Source organism: Dipodomys ordii, unplaced genomic scaffold, assembly GCF_000151885.1.
Source record: "Dipodomys ordii isolate 6190 unplaced genomic scaffold, Dord_2.0 Scaffold34, whole genome shotgun sequence".
Taxonomy (NCBI): domain Eukaryota; kingdom Metazoa; phylum Chordata; class Mammalia; order Rodentia; family Heteromyidae; genus Dipodomys; species Dipodomys ordii.
Window position 1 is genome coordinate 7,825,152 of NW_012267250.1, and position 14,598 is coordinate 7,839,749.

General features: G+C 39.6%; 1 protein-coding gene across 1 annotated transcript in view; it reads left to right on the plus strand.

Moving 5' to 3' along the window:
* Positions 1-8,795: 8,795 nt before the first annotated feature.
* The window catches only part of Phyhipl (phytanoyl-CoA 2-hydroxylase interacting protein-like), a 28,644-nt gene continuing 22,841 nt past the window's right edge, over positions 8,796-14,598 (plus strand). Inside the window, exon 1 of the mRNA XM_013017223.1 lies at positions 8,796-9,197. Coding sequence (XP_012872677.1) covers positions 9,092-9,197 — 106 coding nt within the window. The 5' untranslated portion in view covers positions 8,796-9,091. The remainder of the gene's footprint in view (positions 9,198-14,598) is intronic.

Consider the following 14,598-nt stretch of genomic DNA (forward strand, 5'->3'; position numbering starts at 1 on the left):
TGATTAACAAATGTTTTGGATATACAATATCATATATATACATATAAAAATCTATATGTTTCTGTATATAATATTTACACATACACATATGTGTATGTATACATATATAAAAATGTATATATTGCCAGGCACTGGTGGCTCATGCCTGTAATCCTAACTACTCAGGAGGCTGATATCTGAGGATCAGTTAAAACACATCCCAGGCTAAAAGTCCCTGTGAGATTCATCTCCAATTAATCACTCAAAAACTGGAAGTGGTGCTGTGATAGAGCACTAGCCTTCAGCACAAAGAGGCTTAGGTACTGCACCCAAGCCCTGAGTTCAATTCCCACAACTGACAAAAAAAAGCATATATTGTGATTACCAAAGTCATGCTAATTAACACAGACATTACCTCACAGAGTTATCTTTTGTATGTTAAGATCTTATTTTAGCATCTGCTAAGACGGTAGAGCATTTGTGCTCTGCAGTCTTAGGAAATTCCAAGCCTACTTATTAAGTACACATTAGGTCTCCAATAGTCATTTATCACACAACTGAAGACTGAAATTGTGTGTGTGTGTGTGTGAGAGAGAGAGAGAGAGAGAGACAGAGACAGAGACAAGAGAGAGATATAGTACTGGAGTTTGAAATCAAGTGCTCAAGCACTTAAGCCATGTCTCCAGCTTTTCATAGTTAATTTCTTACATATAGCCTTATACTTTTGGTCCAGGCTGGCCTTGGATTGTGATCCTCCTACATTCATCTCTGGAGTGGCTGGGATTATAGACATGTACAGCTAGTTTATTCACTAGGATGTGGTTTTGTGAACTATTTTGCCAGACTACCTTTGAATTATGTCTTCACCTCCCAAGCAGCTACAATTATAGGTCTGAGCTACTATTCCTAGCCCAAGACTTCATCACTTTGACAAATACATCCCCTTTTCCTCTACTTCGCAGTCCCTAATATTTTTTCCTTAGAAAAAAATTCCACATAAATGAAATCATGTTATATTTATCTTTCATTGTCCAGCTTATTTTATTTAGTATAATGTCCTCATGATACATCCATGTTGATAAAAACAACAGTATTCCTTTTAAAAAGATGAAGGTATATATCCAGTAGTTGGATTTCTGTATTATACTGTAGTTTGGCTTTTAACATTTGGGGGTACCTCCATACCAATTGACATTCTTGTATTTTCTTGCCAGTTTATCTTTGTTTTTTGATCATTGTCATTCTAACAAACATGAGATGCTAATTTATTGTAGTTTTATTTCCCTGATGATTGGTGAAATTGAGCATCTTATTTGTTGGAAACTTGTATTTCTTCTTTGGGAAAAAATGTTTATCAGGTTGTTTGCTTACTTTTTAATTGAGTTATGTTCATTTTGCTATTGAGGTATATGAGTTATTATATACTAACCCTTTTTCAGCTATATGATTTATAAATATTTTCTTCCATTCTGTAAGGTGTCTTTTTATTGTTGTTTCATTTTCTTGCAGATATTTTGATATAATCTTTTCTGTTTGTTTTTGTTGCCTGTATTTTGAGTGCCAGATTTAAAATTCATTGCTAAGATCCATGATATCTTCCATATATTTTCCTAATTTTATGGTTTCATGTTTAAATCATGGGTCCATTTGGAGCTGATTTTTGTGTATAAGAGAAAGTCCTATTTCATTTTCTTTGTACATGGACATATTTTTCTTAGTCTCTCCTTTTCTAATTATATATTCTTGGCACTTTTGTAAGACAACTGGATATTTTTCTGTGTATGCATTGGTTTTTACGCCAATACCAGAGTTTAGAACACTATGGTTTGTTTTAGTGTAGATTGAAATTAGAAAGTGTGAGTTTTTAGCTTTGTTCTTGTTGGTCAGTATTGCTCTTTGGGATTTTTTTTTAATGATTTCATATGAATTTTAGAGGTTTGTTTTCCAATTTCTGTGAGAAAAAAACATTGGAATTTTATGTTTTGTGCTCTGTCCAGAGCTTGACCCCAGTACCTCAACTTGTTCTGTTCATATCTGGCACTCTTATCACTTGAGTCATGCCTCTTTCCTAGTTATTGCTGGTAATTTGGAGATAAAAATCTGTTGGACTTTTCTACTCAAGCTGGTTTTGAATCTCTATCCTCAGATTTCAGTTTTCTGAGTAGTAGGATGACAGGTATGAACCATCAGTACCTAACAAACCATTAGAATTTTCATGGGGATTGCATTGAATCACATTGGTTGCGGTGGACATTTTTTAAATACTTTCCAATATACAAACAAAGGCTATCATCCATTTATTTGTGTCTTCTATACTTTCAACATTTTTGTAGTTTTCACTGTAGAGATATTTTACAATTTATTCCTAAGCATTTCATTCTTTTTGATGCTTTTGAGATTGGTTTTCTTTTTGCATTGTTCATAATGTGCACAACTAATTTTTCTATGCTGACTTTGTAGCGTATAAATTTACTGAATGTGTTAGTTCTAAGAGGTTTTGTTTTGTTTTGTTTTTTGGGTCTGGTCGTGGGGCCTGAACTCTGGGCTGGGCGCTGTCCCTCAGCTCTTCAGCTCAAGGCTAGCACTCTACCACTTGAGCCACAGCGCCACTTTTGGCTTTTTTCATTTTGCTTATGTGGTGCTGAGGAATCAATCGAACCCAGGGCCTCAGGCATGCAAGGCAAGCACTCTACCATTGAGCCATCTTCCCAGCCAGTTCTAAGGGTTTTATTTGGTGAAATCTTTAGTTTTCTGAATATAAAGATCATATCACTTGTAAATAGACTTAGCTTCTTTTCCAATTTGAATGTCTTTTATTTCTTTTTCTTGTTTAATTGTCCTGGCTAAGATAACTAGTACTATGTGAACAGACATATTAGTAATGTGTATCAACTTCTCACTGTTGAGTTTGGTATCTGTGGGCTTGTAATATATTGTCTTGATTTGTTGAGAAACATTCCTTTGATACATTTACTTATTTATTTATTTATTTTGCTGGTCGTGGGCCTGAACTCTGGGCCTGGGTGCTGTCCCTCAGCTTTCCATCTCAAGGCTAGTGCTCTACCACTTGAGCCACTTCCCACTTTTTCCGCTTATGTGGTGCTGAGGAATCGAACCCAGGGCCTCATGCATGCAATGCAAACACTCTACAACTGAGCCACCTTCTCAGCCCTGATACCTATTTTTTTAATCATAAAAAGTTGTCAAATATGGTTGAAAGCTTTTCTTATGGCTGCTAAGAATATGATTTTTCTTTAATGTGTTGTGTCATATTCATAGGTTTGTATATGTTGAATCATCTTCCTTTTTAAAAGTTTCAGCATACTAAACTAGAATGGCATTCTAAATACAGTAGTGATTTACAGGTTACTACAATATTTCCAGGTGTGTGTGTGTGTGTGTGTGTGTGTGTGTGTGTGTGTGTGTGTTGGGACTGGTGCTTGAACTGAGGAGGGCCTGGAGGCTGTCCCTTAGCTTTTTGCCCAAAGTTCTCTCTTTACTTGAGCCAAAACTCCACTTCTAGCTTTTAGCTGATTAATTGGACAAATCTATATCTCACAAACTTTCCTGCATGGGCTGGCTTCCAACATCAATCATCAGATCTCAGTCTTCTTAGTAGTTATAATTACAGCAGTGAGACACTGGTGCCCAGCAGAATGTTGTATTAGAAAACTGATTAAATATTTTTAATGGGGTCTTAGTGTCCCACAATAAAACAATATCCTAATTTTGTTAGGTGCTTTTCAGTTCATAAAATACTTTCATCTGCATTACATTTGGCCTTCACAAGTCCAGATTTATTTGACTTGAGTCAAGACAAATAATTTAGAATGTCTGACTTACTTTTAACTTTCTCTTTCAATTATGAATTTTCCTATTCTCTGCTACTAATAAGGGCTTAGGAAAGGTTATAGTAGTATTATGAAACAATAGTAGTAGTATTATGAAACAAAATTTAAAAGCACACAATCATTTATTAGGCCTTTGTGGAGCTTGTTTTTAACCTATGATTCTGTTTCTTGTTCTTTGGCCTCAGCCTAACTATAAAAACCCAGCTTGTGTACTAGCTAAGGCAGCACATATACTAAAATTGGAATGATACAGAGAAGATTAGCATGGCCCCTGCTCAAAGATGACACGAAATTTGTGAAGTGTTCCATACTTTTTCACTGTATTTGATTCCAGTGCTCTGCATCTTGTATATACATTTTTATAATTTGGGGATGGGGATATAACAAATGCTTAAATAAGGACACAGGTTGACCCATTGTAACAATGAGACATAGAAGACACTATGTTGAAAATGAACTTGACAATTTTGGTGGGGGAGGGGGAGTTGGGGAAGTAGTGAGGGAAGGGATGGTAGGGGAAAAACAGAAGTAACAATGCTTGATAGGAAATGTACTCATTACCCTACTCATGTAACTGTAACCCCTTTGTATATTTATAAAAATATATATATTTTTTAAAGCCTGGCTTGTGCCTGGGGCTAAGTTCATGCAAGATGGACCTCTAAAGTAGCCGACCAAAGAATTCTTTTGCCTATTTATTTCTACGGCTTTAATAAAATCCTAGACAAGTACCTAATGTGTAACTCCACAAAGTGCTGAAATTCAACAAATGGTACAGAATCTTTGTGCAAATAGTATAATGTGTCCTTAAAATTTATATCATTACTGGATAATTAGGAAATGTGAAATGGTATAGGTTTCTAAGATATGTGAGGAAAGTGTATCACTGACAGAAAAGCTAATATGCTCCTAAGTTTCATTACAGGATGTCTGGCATACAGAGCAGGTGGTAGCATCATGATGGCCTACTTTGTTTTCCTTTGTATTCTTACTGTATTTCCAGATCTGTTGTTTATCTATGAACTCAGAAAAAACTACAGCCATCCAAAGTGTCTGTCCGGATTAAAGAACTCAAAACAATGTGATTTCAGGTGGAGCACTGGTGTCTCATGCCTGTAATCCAAGCTACTCAGAAGGCTGAGATCTGAAGGTCACCGTTCAAAGCCAGCGCAAGCAGGAGTGACCGAGAGACTCCAATAAACCACTCAGAAAACTGGAAGTGGTGCTGTGGCTCAAGTGGTAGAACACTCGCCGTTGGCTGAAGAGCTGAGGGATAGCACCCAGGCCCAGAGTTCAAGCCCAACAACCCACAAAAAAAAAAAGTGATTTCAGAAATGACTGAAAAAAATAGGAATACATTATCAAATATCGGAATATGCATGGGCAACAAGAGGAAAAATTACTATTTATATTATTAACAGAGAAGAAAAATACTTTTTCAGTGTCCTAAAGACACGTTTAAGCTCAGAATGAAAAAAAATTGGAGCAGTTTATGTTTGGTTTACCATTTTTAGAAATATGTGGAATCTCAAAAAATTGATAGAAAGAAGGTAGAATTTTCATTTTATCTAAAAATGATGTTGTCATCATGAAATCTTATGCAATGAAAAATAAGAAATCTTTTAAGTCTAATCCAGGAACAAAAAAAATGTGTTTTAGTGTAATTCAGGAGCATAAATCCAATTAGTATTTTAATCAACAATTAAAAAATAAACTTTTATTTAGGAAAACTTCAGCTTTGTTGGGTTGAAGAACTTTGGTTCTAAAATTTACACCTGTCCTCCCACACTAGTCTCTGCTAGTCTCTGCAATGACTAAAGAAGAGGACCTATTATCGTAGGCATTGGGCCAGTTATTAGATTTGAATGTTTACTTCTACATCTGTTCATGTCTTGCCAAAATCCATTTATATGAAGACCCTTCTGGTCTCTAACTTGAAGTTGGTTGCTATGGTCATAGTGTGTGCTTTGTCAGTTTGATCTGGGGCCTTTGAGAAGTCTCATCTCTGATACATCAGATATTTCTGGTCTGGAAGGCTACTTCAAAGTCTTTGCTAAAGGATCATCTCACTCTTTTAACATGAAGATTTATGAGAAGTATACTAGTTCTTTACATAGCTATCTCCTGAGTACAAAGGAACTTTCAGTATTAGGAAACATTACCTTTTAGACTGGGGTCATGGCTTGAGCAATAAAGTGTCTGCCTACAAATGCAAGTACTGACTAAATATATAAAGAAAGGAAGGAAGGAAGAAAAACAAAACTCCTATCTTCACTCTGCCTAAGTAGGATGGCCAGTTCAAAGTTACTTAAATGTGGTCCCTGATCAGCTTATCCCAAAAAATGCCTTGGCTATAACTCTTGTTGCCACTTCCTTGGGGTAAGAGTAAAGTATTTTTTGCTCTCTTCTTCTGGTTCTTCCATCCCTGTTGTACAGTTTTCTGCAGAACTATGGAAGAGAATGAATTTCCTACTATTTCACAGCCACACTTTCCTTATAGTAATCAATGGCCTAAATCATTGTAGAGGAGTGGGATATCTTACTTTTCATATATAGAAACTATCATAGTCCATCAGACCTGGCTTTGGTATAGTTACACATAAATCAGTACTAATTTTTATTTCAGGAGTGTCCTAATTTGAGGCCTAACAACTTGCTTAAAAAATCCTCTTTTGCTGGGCTGGGCTGGGAAGGTGGCTCAGTGGTAGAGCGCTTGCCTTACATGCCTGAGGCCCTGGGTTTGATTCCTCAGCACCACATAAGCAAAAAGAAAAAAAGCCGAAGTGCTGTGGCTCAAGTGGTAGAGTGCTAGCCTTCAGCTGAAGAGCTGAGGGACAGCGCCCAGGCCCAGAGTTCAGGCCCCAGGACCGGACCCAAAAAATAAAAAAATAAATCCTCTTTTGACTACTGATGTCAAATTTAATAATCCCAATCCTCATCAGGAAGTTCCATGGACTAGTTTTAGGAAGTCACATTGATATCTTCCCAAAAGTTACCCCTTTCTTGACTGTATAGATATTGTAGTCTATATATTATTATACTAGTTTCCTTCTTTTACCCTTTCCAAAATTTCTTATTTTCTTAAGACAAAATCATTTTAGGCATTTCCCTGGCAATCCAGACCATATTATAACCTCTGCATCTCTCACATTTCCTTAGACCCATAAGACTTTTACTTTTTCAATATTTATCTCTTCCGATAGATTTAAACTCTGTATTTCCATACCTAGTATACTGTCCTGCACATAGCAGGTAACTAATAGACATTATAAGGGTTATGATTGTAATATTATGCACATTATATCTCAGTTGTAAATAATTATCCTCTCTTATACAGTTCCTTTATAGATTTGAAGTTGTAGTATACTGTGAAAGATGAACGCACTGTGTTTGGGCTGATAGTGTCATTTCTACTTCTAGGGAGCAAGGCTTGAACACAGGAAATTCACTAGCAACTACTGTTTTTCATAACTCCTGATGGGTAATTATTTACCCTCTCCTTAGGAATAGCCCTACCTGAACACAATAAATTTTCAAAGTTCAAAAAGATCTATATTCATTAACACTCAAGTTAGTAATTGGGATGTTTCACTTTATGATACCTAATTATATTTCACAGATTTTTTAAATCAACTTTCAATCGTGCCAACTTCTGTACAGGCTTGTTTTACCTACAGCCGATCCTTCCATTTTATGGGACGTCAATTAACTACATTACAATCATGTTACGGCTAAATGGATGTGACTAGAAAGGGTAGCATATAGCAATCTGTATGTAAATTTTTTCTTTAATGGCTAACATTTATGTTTGAAATTGGAAAATCAATACGGAGGAACCTAATTCCGAATCCCACAAAAGGGGAAAGGGCACTATTTTTTTTTAAATAATGAGATAGCAACAAATCTAAAAACTATTCCAAAGCAGCAAATGGGAAAAGAGGCCAATAGTCTATTTGACTTTTTAAAAGACATTTGCACAATCCTAAGCGCTGTGCAGAATTTTGCGTGCTCCTGAGTGTGACGGACATACGAGTTTAGGGTACACTATGCCAACACGGGTCCTTCATTGTGGTGCCGTAGTGAAGGTTCTGTCTATACATAAATGCGGGCAGTTGCCCGTACACGCATCTTGGTTAGCGGCCAGAACAATGCTTGGCCCCGCACTTGTTGAATGAATGAATGAATGAATGAAGCAAGCTGGACTGCAAAGCTTCAAGCTGCTGTGTGGCCGTCTCACAGAGGCACATCTCTTGCATTCTCAGCAGGCCAGCTGACCACCTCTCCGTTCCTCGCCTTTTAGGCGGCAACAGTCCCGCTGGCCTTCCCTAAGGAGTGGCCAGACGCGCCCCGAAACCCGTCCCCTCTTCCCCTAACCGCCCCATCTCTCACATGCCACAGCCTGTTGCAAGATGCGGGCCGAGCCTGCAAGATGCGGGCGGATCCAGCCAGATGCGGGCGGGCGGGCGACCCGGGGCATGGCGGGGCGGGGGGCGGGTCGCCCACAGCCGGGCTCCACCGCCCCCGAGGCAAAGGGCCTGAGTCACTCTTTTTCTAATCCTTGGTAACCAACCTGCTCGCCCTCGCCTCCCCGGGTCGACGCCCTCCGGGTCAACCACTCGGGCTCAGCCCGAGACTAGAGCGAGGGGGGGGGAGCCCGTCCGCCATCGCTGCTAGCCGAACGTGAGGCGGGCGCACGACGTCCAGAGCGGCGCCCCTCAGTTCCCGCGCGCTCCGCCGTCCAACGCCTCACGCGCGTCAGGTGGCTCGGGGCCGTGGCGGCCAGGGCAGCTGGGGAAGAACGCACGCGCGCGCACGCGGACGCCTGCGCGCGAGGGCGAGAGGGCGGGCGGGGTGGTGGTGGTGGAGCGGGTGCCCCGCGCCAGCCGGTGGGCGCGTGTCCCGGCGTGAGCACGCGCGCGCGCGCGCCTCCTTCCTCACGTTCCGCGTGCGCCGCGTCCCCTCCCCTTCGAGAGCGCGCGCCTCCCGCCCTCGCGCCGGGTCCCGCTCCGTGTCTCCGGGAAGCCGCACACTCCGCGGAGCTCGAGTCACGGCTGTCGCCTCGGCCGCGGCTTCCCTCAGCCCGGAGGCTCAGCCTCGGCACCCCACGCCGCCCGCCGCGTCCCGGACCTCCCGTGTTCCCCTCGGCCACTCCCCCCGCCCGTCCCCCACCTCCCATTCCCTTTCCCGCCCTTCTCACCCAGCCGGGCCCGCCGAGGGAGCCTGGATTCGAAGCAGGCGGGCTCGAGTCGGGGCTTGGAAAGATGGAGGTGCCGCGCCTGGATCGTGCCCTCAGCAGCCCCACCAGCCCCTGCGAGGAGGTGATCAAGAACCTCAGTCTGGAGGCCATCCAGCTGTGCGACCGGGACGGTAAGAGCGGCCGGGGACCGGCGCGGGGACGGGGCCGGGCGCGCGCCCTGGCGCCGCGGCCGCTCGGGCCCCGCCGACGCCGCCCGTTCGGGGCGCCAGGGTCTTTTGTTGTCCCCCCTCCCCACCTTCCGAGTGCGAGTAAGTGCGGGGTCCCCACCGCCCACCCCTCACCCCAGAAACAAAAGGACCCTCCCGGGTGGGCGAGGGCGCCTTGGCGCGGGGGGAAAAGAAGACGCGGTCGCCCGTGGCGCCCTCCCCGCCTTCGCCCGCCCGCCGGCCCGGCCGCCCAGCCCGAGCGAGGGCGCCCTTGGCGTCGGCGGCTCAGCCCCGCGGAGCCGGCGATGCCCAGCTTTGCCGCAGTCCGGCTTCCCTGGGTCTCTGGCACCGAAGGGAAAAGGCCACCCCCCCACACACACGCACACACACACACACAGAGCACACACACACACAGAGCACACACACACAGCACACACACACAGTACGCTGGGTGTTTCTAGTCCCCACTCCCACCACCGCGCACACGAGTTCGCTCCCGCTGCCTGGAAACTTGCCGGTCCACCTTCCCTCTCTTTCCCTCCGGAGTCCCCACGATAACAAGTCTTTTTATCCCCTCTAACCCGGGTGAGCCTGACAGCTCGTTTATCCAGCCAGAGGGCAGAAAAACTGCATTTCAGCACCAAGGACAGACACTGGCTTCCGTGATTCTAGGCTTAGGATTCCGACAATGATGATGATGATGATAATAATAATTCTGCAAAGGACGTGGCCCAGTCTAGCTGCTGTAATTCCGAATGTGAGGCTAGTACGCACCATTGTGGTATTGACTGGTGGCTGTGTGGTTTATTCTATTGTTAAAGTTGGCCGGCTCCAGGACAGCAAATTGGCTGGAGCGCCAAAGGCAGAAGCTTACTGCTATGTGCAGTGCTGGGGATAGGGATGTTGGACTACTTGGAGAATCAGCGCTATTTAGTAATGCGGAATAAAACTTCATTTGTAAAGAGGTCATCTGATTACTAAATGGATTGGCCGAGTAATTGTAAAATTTTCAGACGATAAAAGGAAAAATAACTTACATGTTGGCAAAAAGACCTTGAACACTTCTGGATATAAATGAAATTATCATTTAATTGCATATGGAGGTAAGGATTGCGAAATATTTTTTAACAGAAGTTATGTAGAGAGATCAATATACTCAGGTCATAAAATCTATTTGTGTAACCCAAGCAGGGAGCCAAAGGTCTTGCTTTCAAAGTCATTTATGTGGTAGTAACTTGTTTAGGCATTGCTATTCAGTAATTTGCGTCAAATGAACAGCACATTTTTTTATTAATAAAGTTACTACTTACTGTTGTTAATATACATTTGTATTTAGTGCTTTTTAAAACTCAGGTTCAAACTCCAAAATGCAAGAGACTTTAATATCTGACAGGTGTACTCTGATTGATGTAGTATTTTTGCAAAGGCTGCTTATATGTTTTTCGTCCATAAACTATATGGTCATGGTAGTAGAAAGAGCACATATTTACAACATCTGAACATTCATCATTTTGTTATGTATAAATTTGCCTGCTTAGATTATAAACATTGTAATATACTACATAGGCACTTAGATTTTAATTTTTACTTCTATGAAATGAGTTTTTTGGTAATGTTGTCATTATGAATTGCAGATATTTTTGTTTTCTTAAATTAGTTGCAGAGACAAAAAACAATAAAAGTAGTTTTTAATATTTACTTCAATGATTTAGCAAAAGCTCTTTCTTACAATAATAGGAATAGGAATAGGTAATTTTGCCCCTCAGAATCCAACTAATCTCAGTATTTAAAATTACATTCAGTTAGGAAAAATATGTTTTTAAAAAATAAAGTTTACAGAGTAATGTCGAATGCAAAAAATTAATGTTTAATTTACTGTGATCTCTTCTGCCAATATAGTAGTTGTTTTATTTGAATGCTCCTATTTAGTTCTTTCTGCTCACGTGAATCTGGCAAAATGAACAAATTATGTAACATTTAGTGGGAGGGGGTTTTTGGCACTAAGCAGTAGTTCTAGAAACTATTGATTGCAGACCTCTTGATTTAACAGACTAATTTGATTTCATTTTGTAAACTTATACTAATGAAAAGAGAATTGTCTTCAATTACAGAATGTATGCAAATTTGGAAAAGTAGTATAGAGAGGTTGCTTTAAACTTAACTTTTCCCCCCTTTGTTGCGTTAACTTATGGGTCAATTCCAAAACACAAAGTTGGCTTCATAGGAATAACTGAGAGGGATAAAATAGTTGATTTTACAGAACAGTGTTAAATTTGTCAACCAGACCTTATTTAGCATCAATTTATAGTAATTTTCAGCTAAATAATACTTACTCCCTTCAATTCTTTCACTTTGATCCCTGTCAGGTCTCATTATTTTCCTTCATTATTTAATATGTAGCACAGAAGGATAAGGATGTAGCAATAGAGGTGGCAGAAGATGTGTGCTACAGTACATAATAAGAGCTATATTTCTATTTTATGATCACAGAAGTGTGCCTTGTTTGCACTTTACTTTTCTCATTCTGTTATATTCTACTGTTTAGTAGTAAAAAATAAAGTGAGAGAAATAATTTCTTTGATGTTTAATAGGTGACAATATAGTGTGATTGTTAAATGTAGATCTCTCTTACCCTGTCCAAGCACAGTTGTTTTAAATTTCATAGTGTTTTACGTGTTGTATGAACTGAAAGCTGTAGATGTTGGTTGAGCATAAGTTTAATGTATTCTTGGCTGTCCTTTGATTTTGTCTGTTGCTTACTATTTTCCTCTTAAGTTGATGTTTACATTATTAGCATCAATTCATAACATTTATTTCTTTAATTTTGTCAAAATATTTAGTCGTCTTGGTAGAACATAAGAGTTCAGCTCGTCATATAATTGGATTTTCAATTAAGCAAGAGGGTTCTTATAATAAGTTTTACCACATAAGTAGTCTTTCTTAGGCATGTGTAAGTAACACTTATTCAGGTGTTAGTTACTTGTATTTCAGAATGAGAATTCTGGATTTCTACTAGGAATCCTTGGGAAGATAAACTAGATAACAAAAGTTTTTTTTAAAAAATAATCCTATTGCAAGTAGAGTATTTTTACTCTACTGTGCTAATATGTCTACTCAAGTTAGCTATATGATGTACTTTCATAGTGACTTTTCAAGAAATTGAAGGAAAAAAAGCAACTTTTCACCTAGAAGTATCAATAATAGGGGGAAACCATTTCTAGTTTCTTTGTAGATGCCTAAGTGCTTACTGACCTGTAGCAAGGCAAAATAACTCCATTCCCAGAATTCTATGTACTCTTTATCTTTTCATTGTGTGTGTGTGAGAGAGAGAGAGAGAGAGAGACAGAGAAAGTGAGATTCTTTGTCAAAAAAAAGCATTATCTACATGCTGCCATACACCAATGTTATATAGTAAGGTGGAAAATACAAAATTAATTATTTTGTAATATTTATACCACTTCATGAATTTAATAATTGTTATTTCTATGAGTAGGACATTTTCTGGCTGATGGTTATGGTTTATGGATTTTCTAATGCTAGTCAGTAAAGGAAAACATTTTAAAGAAATTACACAAACTGACAGATTTTCTGTCTTTGTCTCTAGTGATAGTTTTGTTGTGAAAAGAAAATGTTTTCTATCTTGCACATTTAAAAAATAGGTTCTTTTAGATAAAGATTTTTCATATCTATTTAAATTATAAATTAGTTGAGGGCCTCCTTGTTTATACTTATCTTTATTTATTTTTTAGGTGCTAGTCCTGAGGCTTGAACTCCTGAGGCACTGTCCCTGAGCTTTTTTTGCTCAAGGTTTGCACACTTATCACCTTAGCTACAATTTCACTTTGTGTCTTTTTTTGTGGGTAATTAGAGATAAGGCTCTTATAGACTTTTCTTTCTGGGCTGGCTTTGAACCATTAACCTCAGTTCTCAGCATCCTGAGTAACTAGGATTAGGCGTGAGCCTCTGTTGTCCAGCTCTTACGTATGCTTATTGACATGTGAATTAAGCAGGTTAACTATGGGAATAAGTATCCAAATACTTAGCCACACAATATCGTGTTGAATCATTTCTAATAACATTTTCTGAAACAAACAACATCCACTTTTACTTTTTTTTTTCTTTCTTGGTGCTGGTCTTGCAGCTTGAACTCAGTCTGGGCACAAGGCTAGTGTTCCACCACTTGACCCACAGCTTCACTTCTAGCTTTTTTTGGTGCTTAATTGGAAATATGAGTCTCATGGATTTTCCTCTCTGGGCTAACAATGAACCACCACCCTCAGATCTTAGGCTCCTGAGTAGCTAGGATTACAGGTGTGAGCCACCATCACCAGGCTCCACTTTTACTGTCAGTGTCTGTTACAAGAGTGTTAAGGTCATTGGCAAGCAATGTATAGCATAGTAGTAATACCATTTTAGATCAATCACTATTATGAGAATATTGACTAGAAGCTATGTGACAAATTACTTAACCTGTTTTAGCCTGAAACCTTTTCATGTAAAATGCGTATAATAATCTATATCTAATGAGACTGTGAAGTACTAATAAAATATTACTTGTATAATATATATTACAGTTCTTGGTTCAAATTGGTAATAATTAACTTGAATGGAATAGTACTATTCATATGCTTTCTTAAGTTGACCAGTGCTTCTCTTGATGTTTGACAATGTTTAGATCTTTGTTGTTGGTTTTTTACAATTTCAACTTTGTGTTGTTAGTAATTCATGTCATATCAGCTTTATAAGTAATTAATAGCAAGTATAAATTCTGAATCTTAAAAGAACAGCTTTTTTGCTATCCTGCCACTAAAACAGTCAACCTTAGCTCTAACTAGAACAACTCCTTTCAGCTTCTGGTTCAAATCTACTGTGTGATGACTTTCATGTGCCTTGTTACCCTGATGTCTATATTGAGCCAGTATTTGCATCAGAGCCCTTTCTTGTTCTTGTTTGCAGTATTTTTCTTTATGATTTTCGAAGGATATGTCTGCATTAAGTCATGTGACTTCTGGATTCATTGAATGAATAGGTATGATTTTAAAGACAATGTAAGATTTCATTAGTGATAATAGAGTAAAACAAAATAAAAACTAAAAGAAACATTCAAAGAGCTTGAAAACCATGGAATTAAACCAGTTCTAACTCATTCCCAAGGAAGACTTAAGAAGTTGTTAAAGTTACATCAGTGAGTATGTGATCAGACTCCCTCCAGTGGCAGAAGGATTGATGTGTCATAAATAGGCAACTTGCTATGCTGCACAGGTAGGCTGGTCAGAAATTCAATATAAAATATCATTTACACAACTTCCCAGTCACTTGTTTTTATCTCCACCAATATATTTTCCTCATTTAGGCCCCAGACTTG